Source organism: Rutilus rutilus (assembly GCF_951802725.1).
Source record: "Rutilus rutilus genome assembly, chromosome: 3".
Taxonomy (NCBI): Eukaryota; Metazoa; Chordata; class Actinopteri; order Cypriniformes; family Leuciscidae; genus Rutilus; species Rutilus rutilus.
Genome location: NC_140211.1, coordinates 29,850,098 through 29,868,525, shown reverse-complemented (window position 1 = coordinate 29,868,525; position 18,428 = coordinate 29,850,098). Strand labels below are relative to the sequence as shown.

Below are 18,428 nucleotides of genomic sequence, written 5' to 3'. Positions count from 1 at the left end.
AGAAAAATATTATGTCGGCGTGTCAGTCCAGTGATGCTATCACGCAACACCGCTCTCTGTGCGCGCACTGACTTAACGTTGTGATAGTCTACATGCGACTCGCGTGTGTCAGACAGATTAACTTCAGGTTTAAAGCAGCCGGGAGGGCTGACTGACATGAGTACAAGGTAGTTAAATTCACTACCTAAGTAGCCTACTAAGTACCGATCTGCTATAGTTGACATATTTATCAGGCGTGTTACATAGGCGTAATTTGCGGGTGGGGCGGGTGGGACATGTCTTTTTAAAACATCTCGCGGCACGAATGTACAATTCTACAAAACATTAAACAACCAGCAGAGCATTCATTTCGTTCGTTTGTTAAATAAGAGACGATCTAGCGCTGAAATGTGTTTTTTAAATCAAGTGATGAAAGTGCTCGTTGCCGCTGTGATCAGTGGCGCTGATACAGTGTTTTCTCGTGTGGCTCGCGCACACACCGCAGTCTTTACTCGGACGCGCGCTTCAATCCGTTGCGGATACTCTCTATTCGTTCTGGTGAAATCACACATCATACTGCATACATGTCCCTCCTTGATATACAACCACTGATGAACATAATCAGTTTTGATAAAAAAAAAAAAAAAACTGTACTGATGTGGATTAGATCCCACAACCTCTGACACTGTTGGCGAAAGTTCTACCGCTGGACCATTTAGGCACGTTGGTCGATTAGGCGAATCTATGTATTTTAGCACTGACAACATATATTAGGCTACATCTCATTAAACGACAAATTAAACACCATGTAGTAGCCTACTATTTAAATCGATTGCTGGACATTGTAATTTTGTTGTACAATGTACATATATCTAATTTAGCAAAAGTTACGCCACTGGGCGTGTATATAAGCTTAAAAAACCGAGGCCCCCCCGTATATTCACCAGGCCCAACTATTAATGACATTCTGTATCCGCCACTGGCTAGCGGCGGTCATAAAAATACCAAATATTGGCTAAATAATTGACATTAACAATATATAAGTTGACTACTGCATGTAGGTATTTTGATTGATTTTGATTATCTATGAGTTCTGTCTTGTTGTCTTTGCTCCTTTGACGTTGTTGGCTAGCTGTTGTGGTTGAGGACACGTGTGTTACAAAGCTGTCCTTATTCTGATGAGAAGACAGGCTTTTATGTTCTCACTCTTGTTTTTTCTCTCTCTCTCTCTCTTTCTCTCGCTTCTACACTCTCTCCAGTTGCCTGTGAGGGCTTCTATACTTTGTTTCTTTTTCATATTCACAAATTCTTCTTTCTTTTTTCTGGCCTTCTCTCTTCTATCAGTCCATCCTTCACCCTCTCCTGCCATCTATTGTGTTTTTCTACGCTCTTCTTTACTTTTCTCCATTATCTGTAGATTTAATGCTAAAAGATCTGCTTTAGCTGCATCTGAAATCACTTACTCATTCACTCAATCACTGTTCCCAGTAGAATGCCACATAATGCAGATAGTGGAAAGAAGTGAATGGAAATAAGCGTTGGTGTTTTTATCAGTTGTACGCTTTACACCAGAGTGCACTATGAGTATAAAAGAGTGAGCATGTAGACAAATCAGTTGCTCGTAATTCGAACAACAGAAGGGCTGACACCATATATATAGTACACAATTTATAGAATACAGAGCAATTTCTGAGTTTATTAGACAGGAAAAGATGTTACTGAGGTGTGTGTGTGTTTTGGAGCAGCACTGTGCACTTGGCAGGGTCTCAAAGAAATGCATTACTCTGTTAATACATGAGCGACACACACATACACAGTCAGAGACCTTTGTTCGTTTACTGTCATCCTTCGTAATGAAGAGATAATACGTGTTCTGCCCAGCCGTTCATCCTCTTCTTTAGACCCGCACAAACACACAAAGATGACGTCACATGTGTTCTCTAACTTGGTGATATGCCGAGTTCAGACAGTTTGCCCTGAGGGCAGTGGATAGCACAGGGCTCTATGATTAAATAAGAGCACTTTAAGATGGGCCGCACTCCTGTCTCGCTCCGACAGGACCCCTGACATACATGTTATACAGTCCCATGCTGAATTAATATTCAGATGCTGAAACGGGGACGTTAGTTGTAGAAGCGTAAAATTCACTGTTCACCTATTTTCTAAATGTGTGTTTTACATCTTATTATGAGCAATTCATTGAGCTCATTGTTTAATCAAAATGTCATAACTGTACCTTTTGGTTAAAAAAAACAGACTTCTCTCTGGTGACGTATGCAGGACTCCTCCAATAATTTAGTCTGTTAAAACCCACCCCTGCAAACTCACGTTCATCTACCTCCACTTTTGAGTCCTCATCATGAGTTATACTCATGTAACAGATATAGTCACAATACAGGAGAAAAGATATGTTGCTACTTCCATTTCATCACAGCTTTAAAAGGGCAGTGTGCAAATTCTGTGCATCCGGTAGAATTGCAAAAATAATGACATTTTCCCTAAAAATGTGTCTCCCCCTTAGCCTAGAAATCTAGACGCACCCTAGTGGCAGCAAAATTTATTTTGCAGCCAGGGTAGTCTAGCAACTCTCCGTTGACTTTCGGAGCTGTAAAAACCTAAATTGGGTCAGGCCAATCACATCGTGTATAGAGTAGGCGGGGCGGGCTTAACATAATGACGACAGAGTTGCGACGGTTCCCTGCTACTTGAAAACAAAGAATGCTTTAGAATCGGCTTTGGCCACGACTCTGGAGGACTTGGAGTTAAGTTTTTCTTTGAGAAAAGAGCAAAGAACGGCACTTAAAGGGATACTTCACCTCTGGGAAGATGAATGTGTATTTAAAATAGGTCATTTAAGTAGAAGAAATGTGAAGAATTTTTTTAATTTGGAGCTTTCTAGACTGAGAAAAGCCAGAAAATGTATTTTTGGCTTATGTGGATGAAGTCCGGGAAAAGGAGGATGGTTACTTACTCAGCTTTCTCCTACTATTCAGCTTTCTCCACAGAACAAGAGCTTGCTAGCTTAGCTTCCAAAGAAAGGCTGACTGTGTGTACATTCTGTGAGTGAGATCCCACCCTGTATGGGCGGGCTGAAAACATGCGGAACAACGCCTTCTACTGCCTGTAGTCTTTAGCCTCTGTCCAGAAAATCCTCCGATGACGCAAAATGACGATTTTTGCGTCATCGGAGGATTTTTTCCAGACAAAAAATACATAAATCTCTTGTCTCAGGGTCATATGAGGGTGGAAAGCATGGTAATTCGAAAATACTACAGGTTTTCTACTAATACAAAGCTTAATGCTAAATCCTGAAGTAACCCTTTAAGTCATTCTTAAAAAAGGAAGATGTGTTCGTAATTTTGCCGGCCAGATTCAAAAGTTGAATCTATCAACTAACGTTAGCTCCGCTGTTGGGAAAACGCTCTGGTTGGTTGAAGCGCTGTCCTATTGCGCGCAGAGTGAATTTGAAAGACAGCCGTTTATCCCGCCCCTCGGATTGAGCCGTGTCTATGGTGAGTTGCCAGACCTAACATCTTGATGTAGGTCTGGCTTGCCAGGCTATCTCCCCCTGGGAAGTAGGCAATTTGAAATCTTAAATTTTTGCTCATCAGCATATTATAAACTATTAACTTGATCCAAAGGATCATGTTCTTGTTCATGCCTAGTGAATTTGGAGCCTTTGATGCATAACCTGGTGCATTTTCTCTCTTTGTTCGGGTCCTTGTAGGCATATACTCTACTGTTCAAAAGTTGGGGTCAGTAAGAAAGGTATAATGTATATCCAGCCATTCCTGCAGTCTTCAGTGTTACATTATCCTTCAGAAATCTTTAAAAAATGCTGATTTGGTGCTCAAGAATGATAAATGTTGAAAATAGGTGTTCTGCTTAATATTTTTATTGAAACCATAATACATTTTTTCAAGTTTCTTTGAGGAACAGAATATCATTCCTTTGAACTGCATTTATTTGAACTTTTATAACATTATAAATGTCTTTACTGTCACTTTTGATCGATTTAATGAGTCCTTGCTGAATTAAATATTTAAAAAATCTTACTAACCCTGAACTCTAAAATGGTAGTGTATGTACATTGCAGTTGTACTTGGATCTGCACCAAAACAATCAAGAAAAAAAAAAACACCTCAAGGAGTGGTTTTACTTCTGGTGTCCAACCCAGCGGTCCAAAGAACCAACTAATATCCTTCACTGTTACCCGTATATAGCGATAGTTGATAACCATGAGCCTATCTGATGAGTTTGATTCTTCTTCAAAATGTGCTTCTTCTGAAAATGCTATTAATGACACTTCAGTGAAACAGGTGCATATTTCACGAAACGCGTTTATCTCCTTTTAGCTGCCTCTCGCCTCTCTGCTGTCTTAGGCATCACTTTGTTTCCTCTGATGCTTCATCTTTCCACGTTTACATTGTTTCTCTGTGTTCTCTGGCTTGCTCAGTCTCAACTTTTGTCTCTTGCTGTCTAATGGTTTCATCAGCCAGATCATGGGTTATCCACCTGTCCTTGTATGGTTTCTATAGCCCAATGCTCTCCAGTTGTTTACTATGCTTCAGCCTATCTGAAGAGTTTAATGGAGGTTATTTTTTGCTTTGTAACTGGCTTCTGAATTTGCAGACATTATGTTTGGCATTCTTGTCTGGGTCAAATGTTGTCTTCCTGTGTGATTAAAGCTTTGCTTCTTCAGTTCTCCAGTAAGAAAATCTTGATAATAGTTGGTGCTCTGTAAGCTCTTCTACAAACAACCTCCATTGCTTAAGGAGCGGATTTGGGATGTTGTAGTTTTTGAGGTTTCAATTTAAAAGTAGAGTAAATGTGCAGTTACTAGAAAAGGTCGCAAATGCAAGATATACAGTCACATTGTGAGATACACTACCATTCAAAAGTTTGGTGTGCGTATTTCAGAATATAATATATAAATTATATATTTTTATAAAAAGTAATGTTTTTATGCAGAAAGGGTTCACTAAATTGATCCAAAGTGACAGTAAAGAGAGATTTATAATGTTTCAATATATTTTTGTATTTCAGATAAATGCTAATAATGTGCAAGCCAATTTTCCCTATGGCATAATAAACTTGAACTTCGATGTTGGCGATGGAGTAGGTTTTCAGGTCCAAAGAAATGTGTTGGACTTCAGGTCTCACTGACGTCAGATTCTCTGGCCGTGTACTTTGCCCTCACTGTTGTGTTTGACTGAACAATTTTCATCTGTATCTGATGCTGCCAGGTCATCCTCTCCCTCATTTATGTCAGTTTGGCACTAGGTGACGAAGAGCTTCTGCTCCAGGATTGTCCCATTTCCTGTCAACATTGTCCATTTGGCTGGATTCATCAGCTACAGGGGAACATCATTTACAACAAGGGAATCATTTCACCCCTCCCCATTCATAATCATGCCTCACAAATAAATCTGTTAAAAAATGTATGCCCACTTGTTCCTGGCATGCTGTTAATTTGCAGTTCCCAGGGTTATTGTCTGCACAGAGAAAAGTATCCATAATTGAGAAGCTGGCATATTAGCAGGTCTGCCCCATCTCCCCAGCGCTGAGCCAGTGTTGGCCACACGTTACTGCTGGCTGTTGATAGACATCTCTCATGTGTCTCAGTATTTGTAGGAGACTGGAGCTGGACCTGTGTAACCTGTGGTGATCTTTGTGGACTCAACTGAAAACACACACACACTTGCAAACAAGCAGTCAGGGTCATTCTAATTAACATCTATATTATCAGAATAGCTCCAATGTGCAGGTTTATAGTGTCCTGCATGGTCTCAACGTCTTGTGTGTGCATTGAGTTAAGATGCGGTCACATTTACCAATGTTCTGCGAATTTTCATAAGCAAACCAGTAATTTCAATAAGAAACCATGCAATTGGGAATTTTGCGTGAGGGTGAACGGGTTCAAGTTGGATCCACCACATTGAAAGCTGTTTGGTTTGAAAAGTGATACATGTTTTATATATCACTACACTATTGATAGCAGACAATGAACTGGTTTTGCTAATTTGCTAATTGCCAATTTGTCTAATGTTACGGCACCTTTAGAGATGGTTGTTATTTACTTATTATAAAGTAGTTTTCTGATTTAAAATTCCTTTTGCAAATTGTTTGTGTTTTGTATTTATTGTTAATCACTTCTATCCATCCCACAGCCATTCGGTGTGAACCAGCCTGGCCCGTATGTCATGTACACGTCAGTGGACTCGAACGGTTATCTAAAGAATGCTTCTGGTGAGTACACGGCTCAGAAAAGATTAACACTTTTTTAACATCACACATATCTCTTTGCCCAGCATATCCTGCTTCAGTGAGGTAAGATAAGTCAACCTCAACACACTGCAGTCATCCATCTTGACTAGTTCCATATCTTTTGAAGGATCAGACTAAACTAGACTAGGATGATTTTGAATAAACCAATAAAAAGCGTTTTCTTGGCCACACTTAATTCTGGTGTTGATTTCGAAAATCCATTCTGGCACGGTACATTGTGTGAAGGACACACATTTTTGCTTTGGAGAACTGCCCTTTTTTCACTTTAAAAAAAGATTATTCACGTCTGTTAGTAAAAAATCTTAATTAAAAAATAAATAAAATGCATATATAAATTTGTTTGTTTATATGGAAATGGAAATGAGGAATTACATACATTTGTTTCTTGTCTGAAAGCAACAATTTGAGATTGGATTGCACAAAGACAATGAATGCAGCCACTATAGAGAATATTGGAGTTATCATATATTATTTACGATTTGGGTATTGTTTTGTATTATTCATTATTAAATAGCTACCTTTTAGTTTAAGTAAAACATTTATTTAAATGTTTACATTAAATAAATTGTTATATTCACAGCCAGGTTTCTCTCATGTAGTAGTTCAATTACAGCATTATGAATTATTACAAATGTCTTTGATTCATTTCTATCCATTGTCACACAATGTTCCATAGACGACATACCAATCTTTGTTGTTGTAGGTCCATTGTATACAAGAGAATTTAACCAAACATCACAGTAAACTAGACTAGAGCAACCTAGAGATTCTGCCACAAAGCACACTTCAGTTTGGTGGTTGAGTTGTCTTGATTGCTTAGTATTGTAAATATGAGCATCTCTCGTTTGTTGTTTTGGCCCTCAAGGATATCTGATTGACCAAGTTCAAGATCAGAGACGGGGCAACAAATGACCTCGTTCCACCTTTCTAAGAGCAGATAAGAATAAATTCCTTAGGGCATTGACAGAACTCACATCACTTTGGTGTCAATGACTGTTTTCCTCAAGTCTCTTTTGAAATACGTCACTGACCTTGAACTCTCAGTGGAGGTATTACATAAACAGAATGAATATTTCTCTTATGTTGTGGTTCTGTGTGTTTGCTTCCACTGGGCCGTGTGTGTGTGTGTGTGTGTGTGTGTGTGTGTGTGTGTAGACTGTGCTGAAGATCCTCAGCAGAACAGAGAGCAGGATGTGACAGAGCTATTTCAAAGATAAATGACTAAATGGTTTAAAGGACAAAAATTATCCTCAGATAACTGGAAATAATGGATTTTTGGGAATTTTTGTACTCCATGCTTGTAGAAGAAACTATCTTTTTTTTCTTTCTTTTTTAAATGGAATTATGTTCTGCTTTTAAGGGCCGGATCAGAGTTTCTGAACTTGCCTTTGAGTTCTAATCCTTCACTAGCCAGCAAACCACACGAATTTCTGTTATCTTAAATATTTCAACTCTCTCTCACTGTCCTCTTTATCTTTGTTCTTTCCTCTCTACTGTGAAGAGATATTCATAACGGATAAAAGACGGGTCTATAAGCAGACAAAGCATTTATAATGTTTATTGTCATTGTTTTGTATTGAGAAAAAAAAAAAACTGTCTCAGAGTTAAATTGTATATTCAGGCATACTAGTCTATAATGTAAATGTCACAGTAATAATGTTGTTGGTTTGTCTTTACACCTGCTGAAGCAGAATACAGATGAGCAGAGATGTTTGTTCGCTTTTGCTTCTTAATAGTCTGAGTATGAAATTCAATATTAATCTCTTGCCTCACCTGCTGTGTGCCAGGCTTGTTTTGATATTGAGGTCAGGATCTAATGTGTTTCAGATTGTCTGCCTGTCCATCAGAAATTTGCCAGGATAGTTAATCATCTAATGAAGTCATATAGAGAGTCTGTCTGTCTATCTATATATCTAATCTGTCTGTCGTTCTGTTTGTCTGTGTTTGTCCATCGTTTTCTCATTTTTTCTGTCGTTCTATCTATTTATTTATCTATCTATCTATCGTCTATCTGTCTGTCTGCCGTGTGCTGTCTGTTATTCTCTGTGCTGTATGTTTTGTCTGTTGTTCTGTCTATCTTTACGTTTGTCTATCATTCTGTCTGTCGTTCTATCTATCTATCTATCTATCTATCTATCTATCTATCTATCGTCTATCTGTCTGTCTGCCGTGTGCTGTCTGTTATTCTCTGTGCTGTATGTTTTGTCTGTCGTTCTGTCTATCTTTACGTTTGTCTATCATTCTGTCTGTCGTTCTATCTATCTATCTATCTATCTATCTATCTATCTATCTATCTATCTATCTATCGTCTATCTGTCTGTGTGCCGTGTGCTGTCTGTTATTCTCTGTGCTGTATGTTTTGTCTGTCGTTCTGTCTATCTTTACGTTTGTCTATCATTCTGTCTGTCATTCTATCTATCTATCTATCTATCTATCTATCTATCTATCTATCGTCTATCTGTCTGTCTGCCGTGTGCTGTCTGTTATTTTCTGTGCTGTATGTTTTGTCTGTCGTTCTGTCTATCTTTACGTTTGTCTATCATTCTGTCTGTCATTCTATCTATCTATCTATCTATCTATCTATCTATCTATCTATCGTCTATCTGCCGTGTGCTGTCTGTTATTCTCTGTGCTGTATGTTTTGTCTGTCGTTCTGTCTATCTTTACGTTTGTCTATCATTCTGTCTGTCATTCTATCTATCGTTCTTTTGTTCTGACATTCTTTCGTTCTACTTATTGTTATATGACTCTGTCTGTATGTTTATCTGTCTGTCTTGCTGTCTATATATCTATTTATGGCTCTATCTATTGTTTTGTCTATCATTCTATCTGTCTATTCTCCACATACAGTTTACTGTGTGAAGAGTTGAGGTGCGACAGGGAATTGATGGCACTCCCAAAGAAAACACAGAGGAACAGATAAATAAAAGCAATCACAGTTTCAGCACAGAAAGTTTAAGTAGAGCTTAGTGACACTGCGGCCCATCGTCCCTCCTTGCTCTGCTGCTGAACTTCTAACTACAGTTCTGTGATCAATGTCCTGCTGTAATTGGAGAGATTGTGGCAGGGTGTCTGGGGTCAGCTGAAGGACAGTCATGGGGTGTATGTCGTACGGGGAGTGGAGAACAGGCCAGGTTGTATTAGGGCCCTTATTCCCTCAGGCTCTCATTGGCCAGTAATGAAACACAGCTCAGCAAGACTTATTGCACATTTAGACTCGAGCCCAGGACATGGGGACGGCGGTATTTCTGCTGCTGTCTGCACTCGCTCTCTCTCTCGCACTCTCTCTCTCTCTGAGGACAATGTAACTGAGGACAAAGTAAGTAACTGAAGTAACCACAGATGCCATGAAGGCAACACTGCTAATGCATTGTCCTGATAGAAAAAAAACATCCTCTGGAAGTTAGTTTAACTGGAGCATTGAAAATAACTTTTAAATCAGCTTGATCTCCCAACGAGTTATCTTGCTATTAAATTATCTGAACAGAACCCAGTCGACTAAACCAAACAAATTACACTGTGTTTTCTCAATTGGCTTAATTTAGGAGCAACCTACAGCTTCTAAGCTAACTTCTCTTCCAGCAAGAAATATTCTTTAGACCAATTACGAGTTGATTAGAACTGTGACTCAAACAACCTATGAAGAATTCATGTAGGTAAATGTGCGTGTGTAGGGGGTGGGGTGGGGTGGGGGACATCCTCTCAAGTCATGTCTGAGGATGATAAAGTACTTCAGAGGGTCGTGTTTTCATGCTTGTATAATTGCAGTACCAAGTTAATGAATGAGAGTAGTAAGTAAACAGAGAAAGGGTGAAGTACGGAGGCAGACACAAGAGGTGGGAGAGGCGAGACTGACGCAGGAGAAGATGCAGATCAATATGGCGCTCGAGACTGTTCTCATTAATTAGCCAAATGAATGTGGTGTATAATGAACAGCCCCTCTGAATCCTCACAGTGAGGGACACACACAGACACACTCTCACATGCCCTACACACTCATATCCAGGCACAGATGGATTCTGCTGACTTTTTTGCATTGAGTTCTGCAGAATGAATTTAAACTTGGTCAAATGTGTTAAACAGAGCTAAGATTTCTACTCTATTGGGTAGCTGTAATTTTAGGCAATACGTTGGGCTCTAAAAGTTTGGTTTCTTCAAGCGTCTTGTTGCCACAGTGGATTTAGTCTGTGTCAGTTTTTTTCTGTTTCTTCTTGTAATCCCAGATGGACTTGATGATGGTGTGATCAGATCTCTGTGTAGATCATATCGGCTGTTGTCAGACTCCTTGTGCATACAAAAATCTCACTAGATTATTACAATTAATGGAATGTTTTCCTACTGACACACTACAGCAAAATATATAATTAGATTGCTTAAAACCATTTTTGTGTGTGAAAATACTAATGTGCCTAAGACTTTTGCACAGTAGGCTACTGTATGTTGTAAGTCTAATGTCTCTGGAGTCGATTGACCATCTTCCTCTCTCTATTCATCCTCATTCACACACTCTCACATATGTGCCGTGAAGTGTAGTTTAGCCCGCAACTGGAGTGAGAAGTACGATTAGTATTGATCACAGCTTTTGTCCCTCTCTGAATCTCCCAGAGCACATATAGACCCCCACCCACTTACAAGCCAACAGGATTATCCCCTCTTTCCTGCGTCTTTTTCCAAAGGCTCCTGTGATCAGAAAACAATCACGCAGCCTTAAAATATAAGTAGACACGCTTGTGCTGACCATGAGTATATAATTCTTTATGATCTGAATTGTCATGTTGATGGAGCAAAAGAAGGGAGCTCTGCTGGTGCTACCTCGTCTCTGTCACTGCGAATCACTCCAATCCATCAAAATCACAAAGAGAGCACATTCACACTCATCACATATACCGTATCATCTGCTTCCTCCCCATGAAGAGCGATAGAATGACTGTGATAATGACCTTTGTTGGAGCCTTTTTTTCTCTGTAATTGATCTGAACGCCTTCTTTTTCCGTTAAGACAGCTTGAAGTCCTTTCATTATGTTCAGTGCACATGTAAAGAGAGAGACACATCTGACCTAATGCAGTTCTTTCTTCTATAATTACCACTCTTGCTGGCTCTCTTTCTGTCTTGCTCTTGCAAGATTCAAAGCAGCTCTATTGGTGCAAAAAACATGGCTATTTGTTTTCGAAGCATTAGTAATCATTATGCATGTATTGGCTATTTTACAGATACTTAGAACATGGCATTTTTTTTATTGCAAATGTTGCACATCTTGCGACTTTACACTACAAATATGATTCACTTGGAGCCTAGATTGTAAATTATTTGAGGTGGTTTCCCATTTTCTCCCTTCTACCTTTTTATATGTAGACAATGATTCCGCTCTGCAAAACATGTTTTGGATTGTAAGTGCTGCTGCTTTCTAGGTCCATTCTCTTGGTAAGTTTTAGGACTTTGTGGTAAATTGTCTGCTTGTTGGTTTAGGTGGATTTGGGATTTAATTGCCTCTTCTGGAAATTGATTAAAAGACATATCTCATGCACATCTAAAGCTAATCTTTTGAAACTAATATTTTGCACACATTTAAAACTTATTAATAGTGATCTTTAGCAAGTCTCAAAATAAATATCCATTTGTCATACTCTGCATTATAATGTTGTGATGCCTAAATTCAAATTTGATCCCAAATTATTCATTTTAGTTTTTGTTTTGGTTTAATGTATTCAGACAATTCAGACATTATAATATTTGATTTGGTCTTTTTGGAATATGATTGATTTGTGTCTCTTTGAGCTACTGTAAGGTCATTGTTGGGGAACAGTATTTACATATAATGTGCACAGAGTACATTTGACCAAGTCTGACAGGCGTCTTTTTACATCTATTTGAAATCCTGCCTGCCAAGTCAATAATATTGTGCTGCAAAATGTCTGTTCTTTATTCATACTTTCTGGCGAGATTGACTAAATTTTGACTTTGGACTCTGTTCTATTACTAGGCTGTTTATTAGTACTTATAAAGCACATATTAATGCTCTATTCTGCATTACCATATTCTACATCCCTTAATCCTACCCAATACCTAAACTTAACAACCACCTTACTAACTATTAATAAGCATTAATTGGGAGTTTATTGAGGAAAAATGTATAGTTAATAGTTAGTTAATAGTGAGAATTGGACCCTAATCTAAAGTGTGACCAAAGTGTGTTTGTGAACATTTCATCTTTTTGTGTCATTCAGTCGTTCCAGGTTCTTTCTCTTCCCAACTCTCTGCACTTGATGTCATTCTGGCTTTGAGTGGCCATATTTTGGCTCTGCTGTTTTCTGTGACGGTAGCGTGATAAGATGGGAAATGCTGCTGGGGGCCTCTGGAAGACTCCACTTATCTCCCTCAGAGCAGACACGTGTCGCTACACACAAATCAGTGTCTGGATCAAGCCGCCATTTTGGCTCTGCAGCTCAGCGAGCGACTGTTCCTCTCTAACCTCTCTAATCCCTCAGGCCCAGGCAGCATCGCCACCATTTGTTCCTTTTATCGCTCCACAAGCGCCCAATCGACAGGGCAAAGAATGGTTTCTATAGCGACGCTAGACCTGAGATCATTTAACAAACAGGTTTGCTTGGGGAGATGATCTTAGCTGTTGGGTTTAGGGAGAGTGTTTTGTGTAGACACTAAAATCTGCTTTCAGTCTATGTTCGTGTCTGATATATACAGTGTTGTTTTCCTTCCCTCTGTTTATTAAGTATGTATTGTGGCTAGCAGATACATTTTTTAAAGTCAGAAACAGATACACTTGTAAACCATTTCTCCTTTTCCCCTCTCGCTCTCCTGTGTGCTTTCCACATGCCTGTTGTTTGTCAGATTGATGCTATTTTCTCTCTCTCTCACTTTTTGCCTTGCATGCATTAGAGTACATATTTTACCACAATGGTCCTACAGCTGTAGTTAGAGAGAATGTGTGCCCCTGCTCTTGTGCGGACTGTGGTTGAGTGAGCGTGTGAGTAGGTGTGTGTGTGTAGGAGGTGAGCTACAGCTCTATTAGCTTGTCTTGCACCTCGGCTTGTGTTTGGCTAGCTGAATCTCAATCCTCTTTGTTTTGTGGATGCTGTCGCTTATATGTGGGCTACAGATCACCCTGTATATGTGGTCTACTCTACATGAACTAAACCACATTAGGTCAAACTTTTACTATGTACTTGCATAAAAAAAATAGTTTGGTAATTAAATGAAGGGATTTTTTAAATGTAAGTACAATGGGAAAATGTGTATGTACACAATAAGTACATTGTATCAAATGATTAATTTTAATGTTAGGACATAGTAGATAAAGATACTTTATATAGTGGGACCCAACATTACACACCAGGGTTTTTCAAACTGAGGTCCAGGGACCCCCCAGAGGACCACGAAGGTGCCGGGTGTTTGTAGAAGATTTGAAACAACAGAAAAAAGGCTTTTCAAAATGTATTTCTACATAAAAATTTTAACGCAAAAAAATTACACGCTGCTTTGAAATAATGTTTATTGTGAAATGTGCTGTTCAAAAAAATATATATTGAATTGAACATTTTCAGATTTATACTCATTCAAAAGTTTTGGGTCAGTAAGATATTTTTTTCTTTTTGAAACACTGTAAAAAGTGATGAGTTGACTTAAATTAAGCTTTAAAAACCCATTGCCTTAAAATTATTAAGTAAATAAACGTTGTGTAATTGAAAAAATGAAGTTATGTGACCTTGACAATTCCACAACTTAATTTTTTCAATTATGCATGGTCTATTTACTTCATTTTAAGGCAGCGTGTTTCCTTACTTTAAGCTGTCAATTGATCACTTTTTACAGTGAAGAAATAAATGCTTTTATTCAGCAAGGATGCATTAACTTGATCAAAAGTGACAGTAAATTAATTTATAATGTTACAAAAGTTTTCTCTTTGAAATAAATGCTGTTCTTTTGAATTTTCCACCAAAATATGAATGAGCACAGCTGTTTTCAACATTGATTATAATACAGTCCCTCCAGGATTTCACGATTTTTTTGTGTGATTTTTGCGATCAAAATGACTGATTTTGTGGTGGTAATTTCCAGAAATTTGTGAAAAAATTTGCGCTTTTTATATTTTATAATTAGTATCACATTTACCATAATGGTAAATAATGATACCATATGGTATCACATTTACCATAATAGTATTATGTCAGATGCACAATAGTCATACATGACACAAATCACACAATCATTTTGATCTAATAAAATTCTCATCAAATTAACTTTTAAAACAACCTATGGGCAATTTTTCTACCTGACCTATGTAAATATTAACAGCAGGTGTAGTAATTTATACTGTAGAACTGTGTGTATGTCCTGAGTTGAGGGGTCCTGAGCTGCAGTAGGCAACCAGTTACTTATAGTGCAGCGTTTTGCATGGCGTCCCCACTGCGTATAGCTACGCAAAATACGAAGTGACCGTTCGAAAGGGAACTACTCGGTTACTATCGTAACCTCAGTTCCCTGAGAGGGAACGAGTATTGCGTAGCCGGCCGCACTATAGTAACCTGGCAAGCTGTCGCTTCAGTCGTTAAACCTGCTAAAATGGCGTTTTTCGGGGATATCATAGACAGTAAAAGAATAATATAGGCTAAGGCCGCGCCCGCGCCATTGGATGTGCAGTTGCTGCAGCACAGCCAATGAGTGAGCCAGACACTCACTGTGCTAGCTGTGCAGCTGCAAAATGCATTTTACATTATTGGCTTCAGTAAATCGAGGAAAAGGAGTTTCCCCTTTTCCCGCAACATCTGTATCCACGTAAAAATGCATTGAAACTTTAATTAAACTAGAGATATTTAAATTGGGTGATTATAATTTAATGTTTTGTGAGGTCTTTTTCATTTTTGTGATTATTTTGCGGTTAAATTAGGAATTATGCAGGATCGCAAAAAAAGCGTCATTTTGTTGATTTTGCGTTGTATTCAGTGATCGCGGAATCGCGAAAAACTGGAGGGACTGATAATAGGAGGTGTTTATTGAGCAGTAAATCAGCATATTAGAATGATTTCTGAAGGATCATGTAACACTGTAGACTGGGGTAATGGCTGATGAAAATTCAGCATGGGTAGGGGAAAAAATGGGTATTACTTATAGTCAGTATTGTCCAAATATTTTCATAATCATATATTTTCATATTTTGCTTTGGCTTTAGTATAATACAATATAAAAGCATCAACCTTAATGTTCTGTTCATTTTTCACACACTACTTCACCACTAGAGAAAGACTACACAAGACCATTCTTGTTTTGTTTTATTTGAGCTGAGGATCTTTTCCTGGTCAGTGAGACTTGCTCTACATTTTCCATCAGTCCATCTAATTGATCCTCAGAATGCATCCAGTATTCCATTAATGCTATTATGTGCCAAAGGGAAGTTATTAGGGACACCCTTGTTCTGTCTTTCTCTCTCTCCTCTCTGATGCATAATGGGAAATCAGCTTATACACATCTAATTGTTCTTCTCTTTAATGGCATCATTAAGCTGGACACATGACACATGAGCAATGGACTGACCTTTCCCCGGTTGGGGACTGTGTGTGTATTTGATTCAGCAGGACACACATAAAGTGCTCCATCAGTTAGTTTATATTTAGTTCAAGCATCTTTCTGGTCCAGATTCATAAAATAAAAAAATATAGATAGATTTTAGAAACTGATTTGCTGATTATACTGTAGTTGTTTGCTTTTCACAGTTTGGGCTATTAAAAGCACATGAAGAAAGCACATGGAGAGGTGCGTGTTAAAGGGCTGCATTGGAATTGGGAACCCTCATTATTTAATTCATTCCTTAAGTACACTTAATGTTTTTTTTGCTATATGTTAATTAGCATAAACCTAATTTTTTCACAGTTTCTACAAGCTGTAACAGAATGTTTGTGTGTGCGGGCGGGAGTGGAACACACGTTGTGGGAGCGGGCGGTAATGGTCAGACATTCAGTGGGAGCGGGATTAAGAAAACAGACCCACGCAGGGCTCTATAGTGTGTGCTTTAAAAGGGACATTTAGTAAGGTTCAGGACCGGTCTGTGTTAAGATCTGCACTCATGTTATTATGTATCAGATTCACTCAATGCTTTCACAGTCCTATTCTTGTTCTTGTTTTTTTAAATGCTCTCTTCAGAGAAAACCCTGGGACACTATAGACAGGGTTAATATTCATATTCATTTAGGGTTTATATTCAATATTAATTTGACTTAATGGTAAAGTTTATTTATAAATGAAAGTTCTGTCATTATTTACTCACTCTCATGTCATTTCAAACCTGTATGATGTTATTTTCACGAAAGATGATATCTTAAGATCTTCTTTTCTGTATAACAGCAGTAGTGAAAACATCAGTCCGACTCCCTAAAAGTAGTCAAAGTAGTACATGAGATGTGTGTGCTATAGTCCAAGTAGTCTTAAACTTGAGAGCCAGATCAGGCTGAATCCTAAAAGTGTGATTTATTCCTGTGATGCAAAGATACATTTTCAGCATCGTTACTCCAGTCTTCAGTGTCGCATGATCCTTTAGCACTCATTCTAATATGCTGATTTGCCGCTCAAGAAACATTTCCTATTATTATTTTTTACAGATATAAATATTATATATTGTAAACTTAAGTATGAGATGAAGACTGACTTGAGATGTGGTTTTATTCTACATAGTGATGTCATTGCCTCGTGAGAGCTGCCAAGTTAGATAGATCACACAAAAAAAAAATCTATTGTCATTTACTCACCCTAATGTTGTTTCAAACCTGTACGACATCATCTGTGGAACATAAAAGAAGATATTCTGAAGAAAGTTTTGGAAACAGTTTTGGTGACCATTGACTTGGACCATTTGGTGACCACTGTATGGACCAAAAAAACAACACTGAGACATTTCGCAAAATATCCTCTGTTCAACAGAAAAAATAAATTCATAAAGGTTTGGAATGACATGAAGACATGTCTTGTCCATGGAATGACATGTCCATTTAAAAGATGAGTAGCCTGTAAAATATTATGTTAGTATGCAGGTTCTGCAGTAGTTTGTTGAGGTTGATTTAAAGCTCATGAGGATCTGAGCAAGAGCCCTTCATTTACTGAGTTCTCTTATTACAACAAGCCTTATTTATGGATGACACTAATGGCAGCTATTTCTTCTGTTTTCTCCTCTTTCATCTTCTCCTTCCCCTCCCTCACCTGTTCATGTCCTGTTTCTGACACAATCCTCCTCCTCACACTCGGCTATTTTCTCTTTTACCTTTCACTCCTCCACCCTCAATCCCACTCTCTCCCTCCTACCATTCCTCCCCTGCTCCCCCCCCCCTCTCTCTCTCTCTCTCTCTCTCTCTCTCTCTCTCCCCCCCTGCAGCGGGGCAGCTCAGCCAGTCAGCTCATCTCGCACTCCAGCTGCCCTACACCGTGCTCGGTCTGGGGCGCAGCGCCAACTTCCTGGATCACCTGTTTGTGGGCATCCCCCTGCCCCCTGGAGGGAAGGTACAGACATACTTTCTCACACACGCTCACAGACACTCTCCATATGGAGGGAGGAATCATGGGTAGAAAGGCCCCGTGAGAGGAAGAGCATGCAGATGGCCTGGTTTACTTCTACCTGCTTCTGTCCTGTATCTGAGAAGCAAAACATAGTGTCTGACACACACATATATATATGTGTGTGTATGTGTGTGTGTATATATATGTGTACATACATACATACATACATACATACATATATATACAGTGAGGAAAATAAGTATTTGAACACCCTGCTATTTTGCAAGTTCTCCCACTTGGAAATCATGGAGGGGTCTGAAATTGTCATCGTAGGTGCATGTCCACTGTGAGAGACATAATCTAAAAAAAAAAAAATCCAGAAATCACAATATATGATTTTTTAACTATTTATTTGTATGATACAGCTGCAAATAAGTATTTGAACACTTGTCTATCAGCTAGAATTCTGACCCTCAAAGACCTGTTAGTCTGCCTTTAAAATGTCCACCTCCACTCCATTTATTATCCTAAATTAGATGCACCTGTTTGAGGTCGTTAGCTGCATAAAGACACCTGTCCACCCCATACAATCAGTAAGAATCCAACTACTAACATGGCCAAGACCAAAGAGCTGTCCAAAGACACTAGAGACAAAATTGTACAC

The 18,428-nt window shown here is 38.6% G+C and overlaps 1 protein-coding gene across 1 annotated transcript in view; it reads left to right on the top strand.

The window, feature by feature from the left end:
• The window catches only part of itfg1 (integrin alpha FG-GAP repeat containing 1), a 134,395-nt gene that overhangs the window by 100,695 nt on the left and 15,272 nt on the right, over positions 1-18,428 (top strand). The window contains exons 14-15 of the mRNA XM_084403613.1: positions 6,150-6,228; positions 17,643-17,767. Of these exons, the coding sequence (XP_084259739.1) occupies positions 6,150-6,228; positions 17,643-17,767 (204 nt within the window). The remainder of the gene's footprint in view (positions 1-6,149; positions 6,229-17,642; positions 17,768-18,428) is intronic.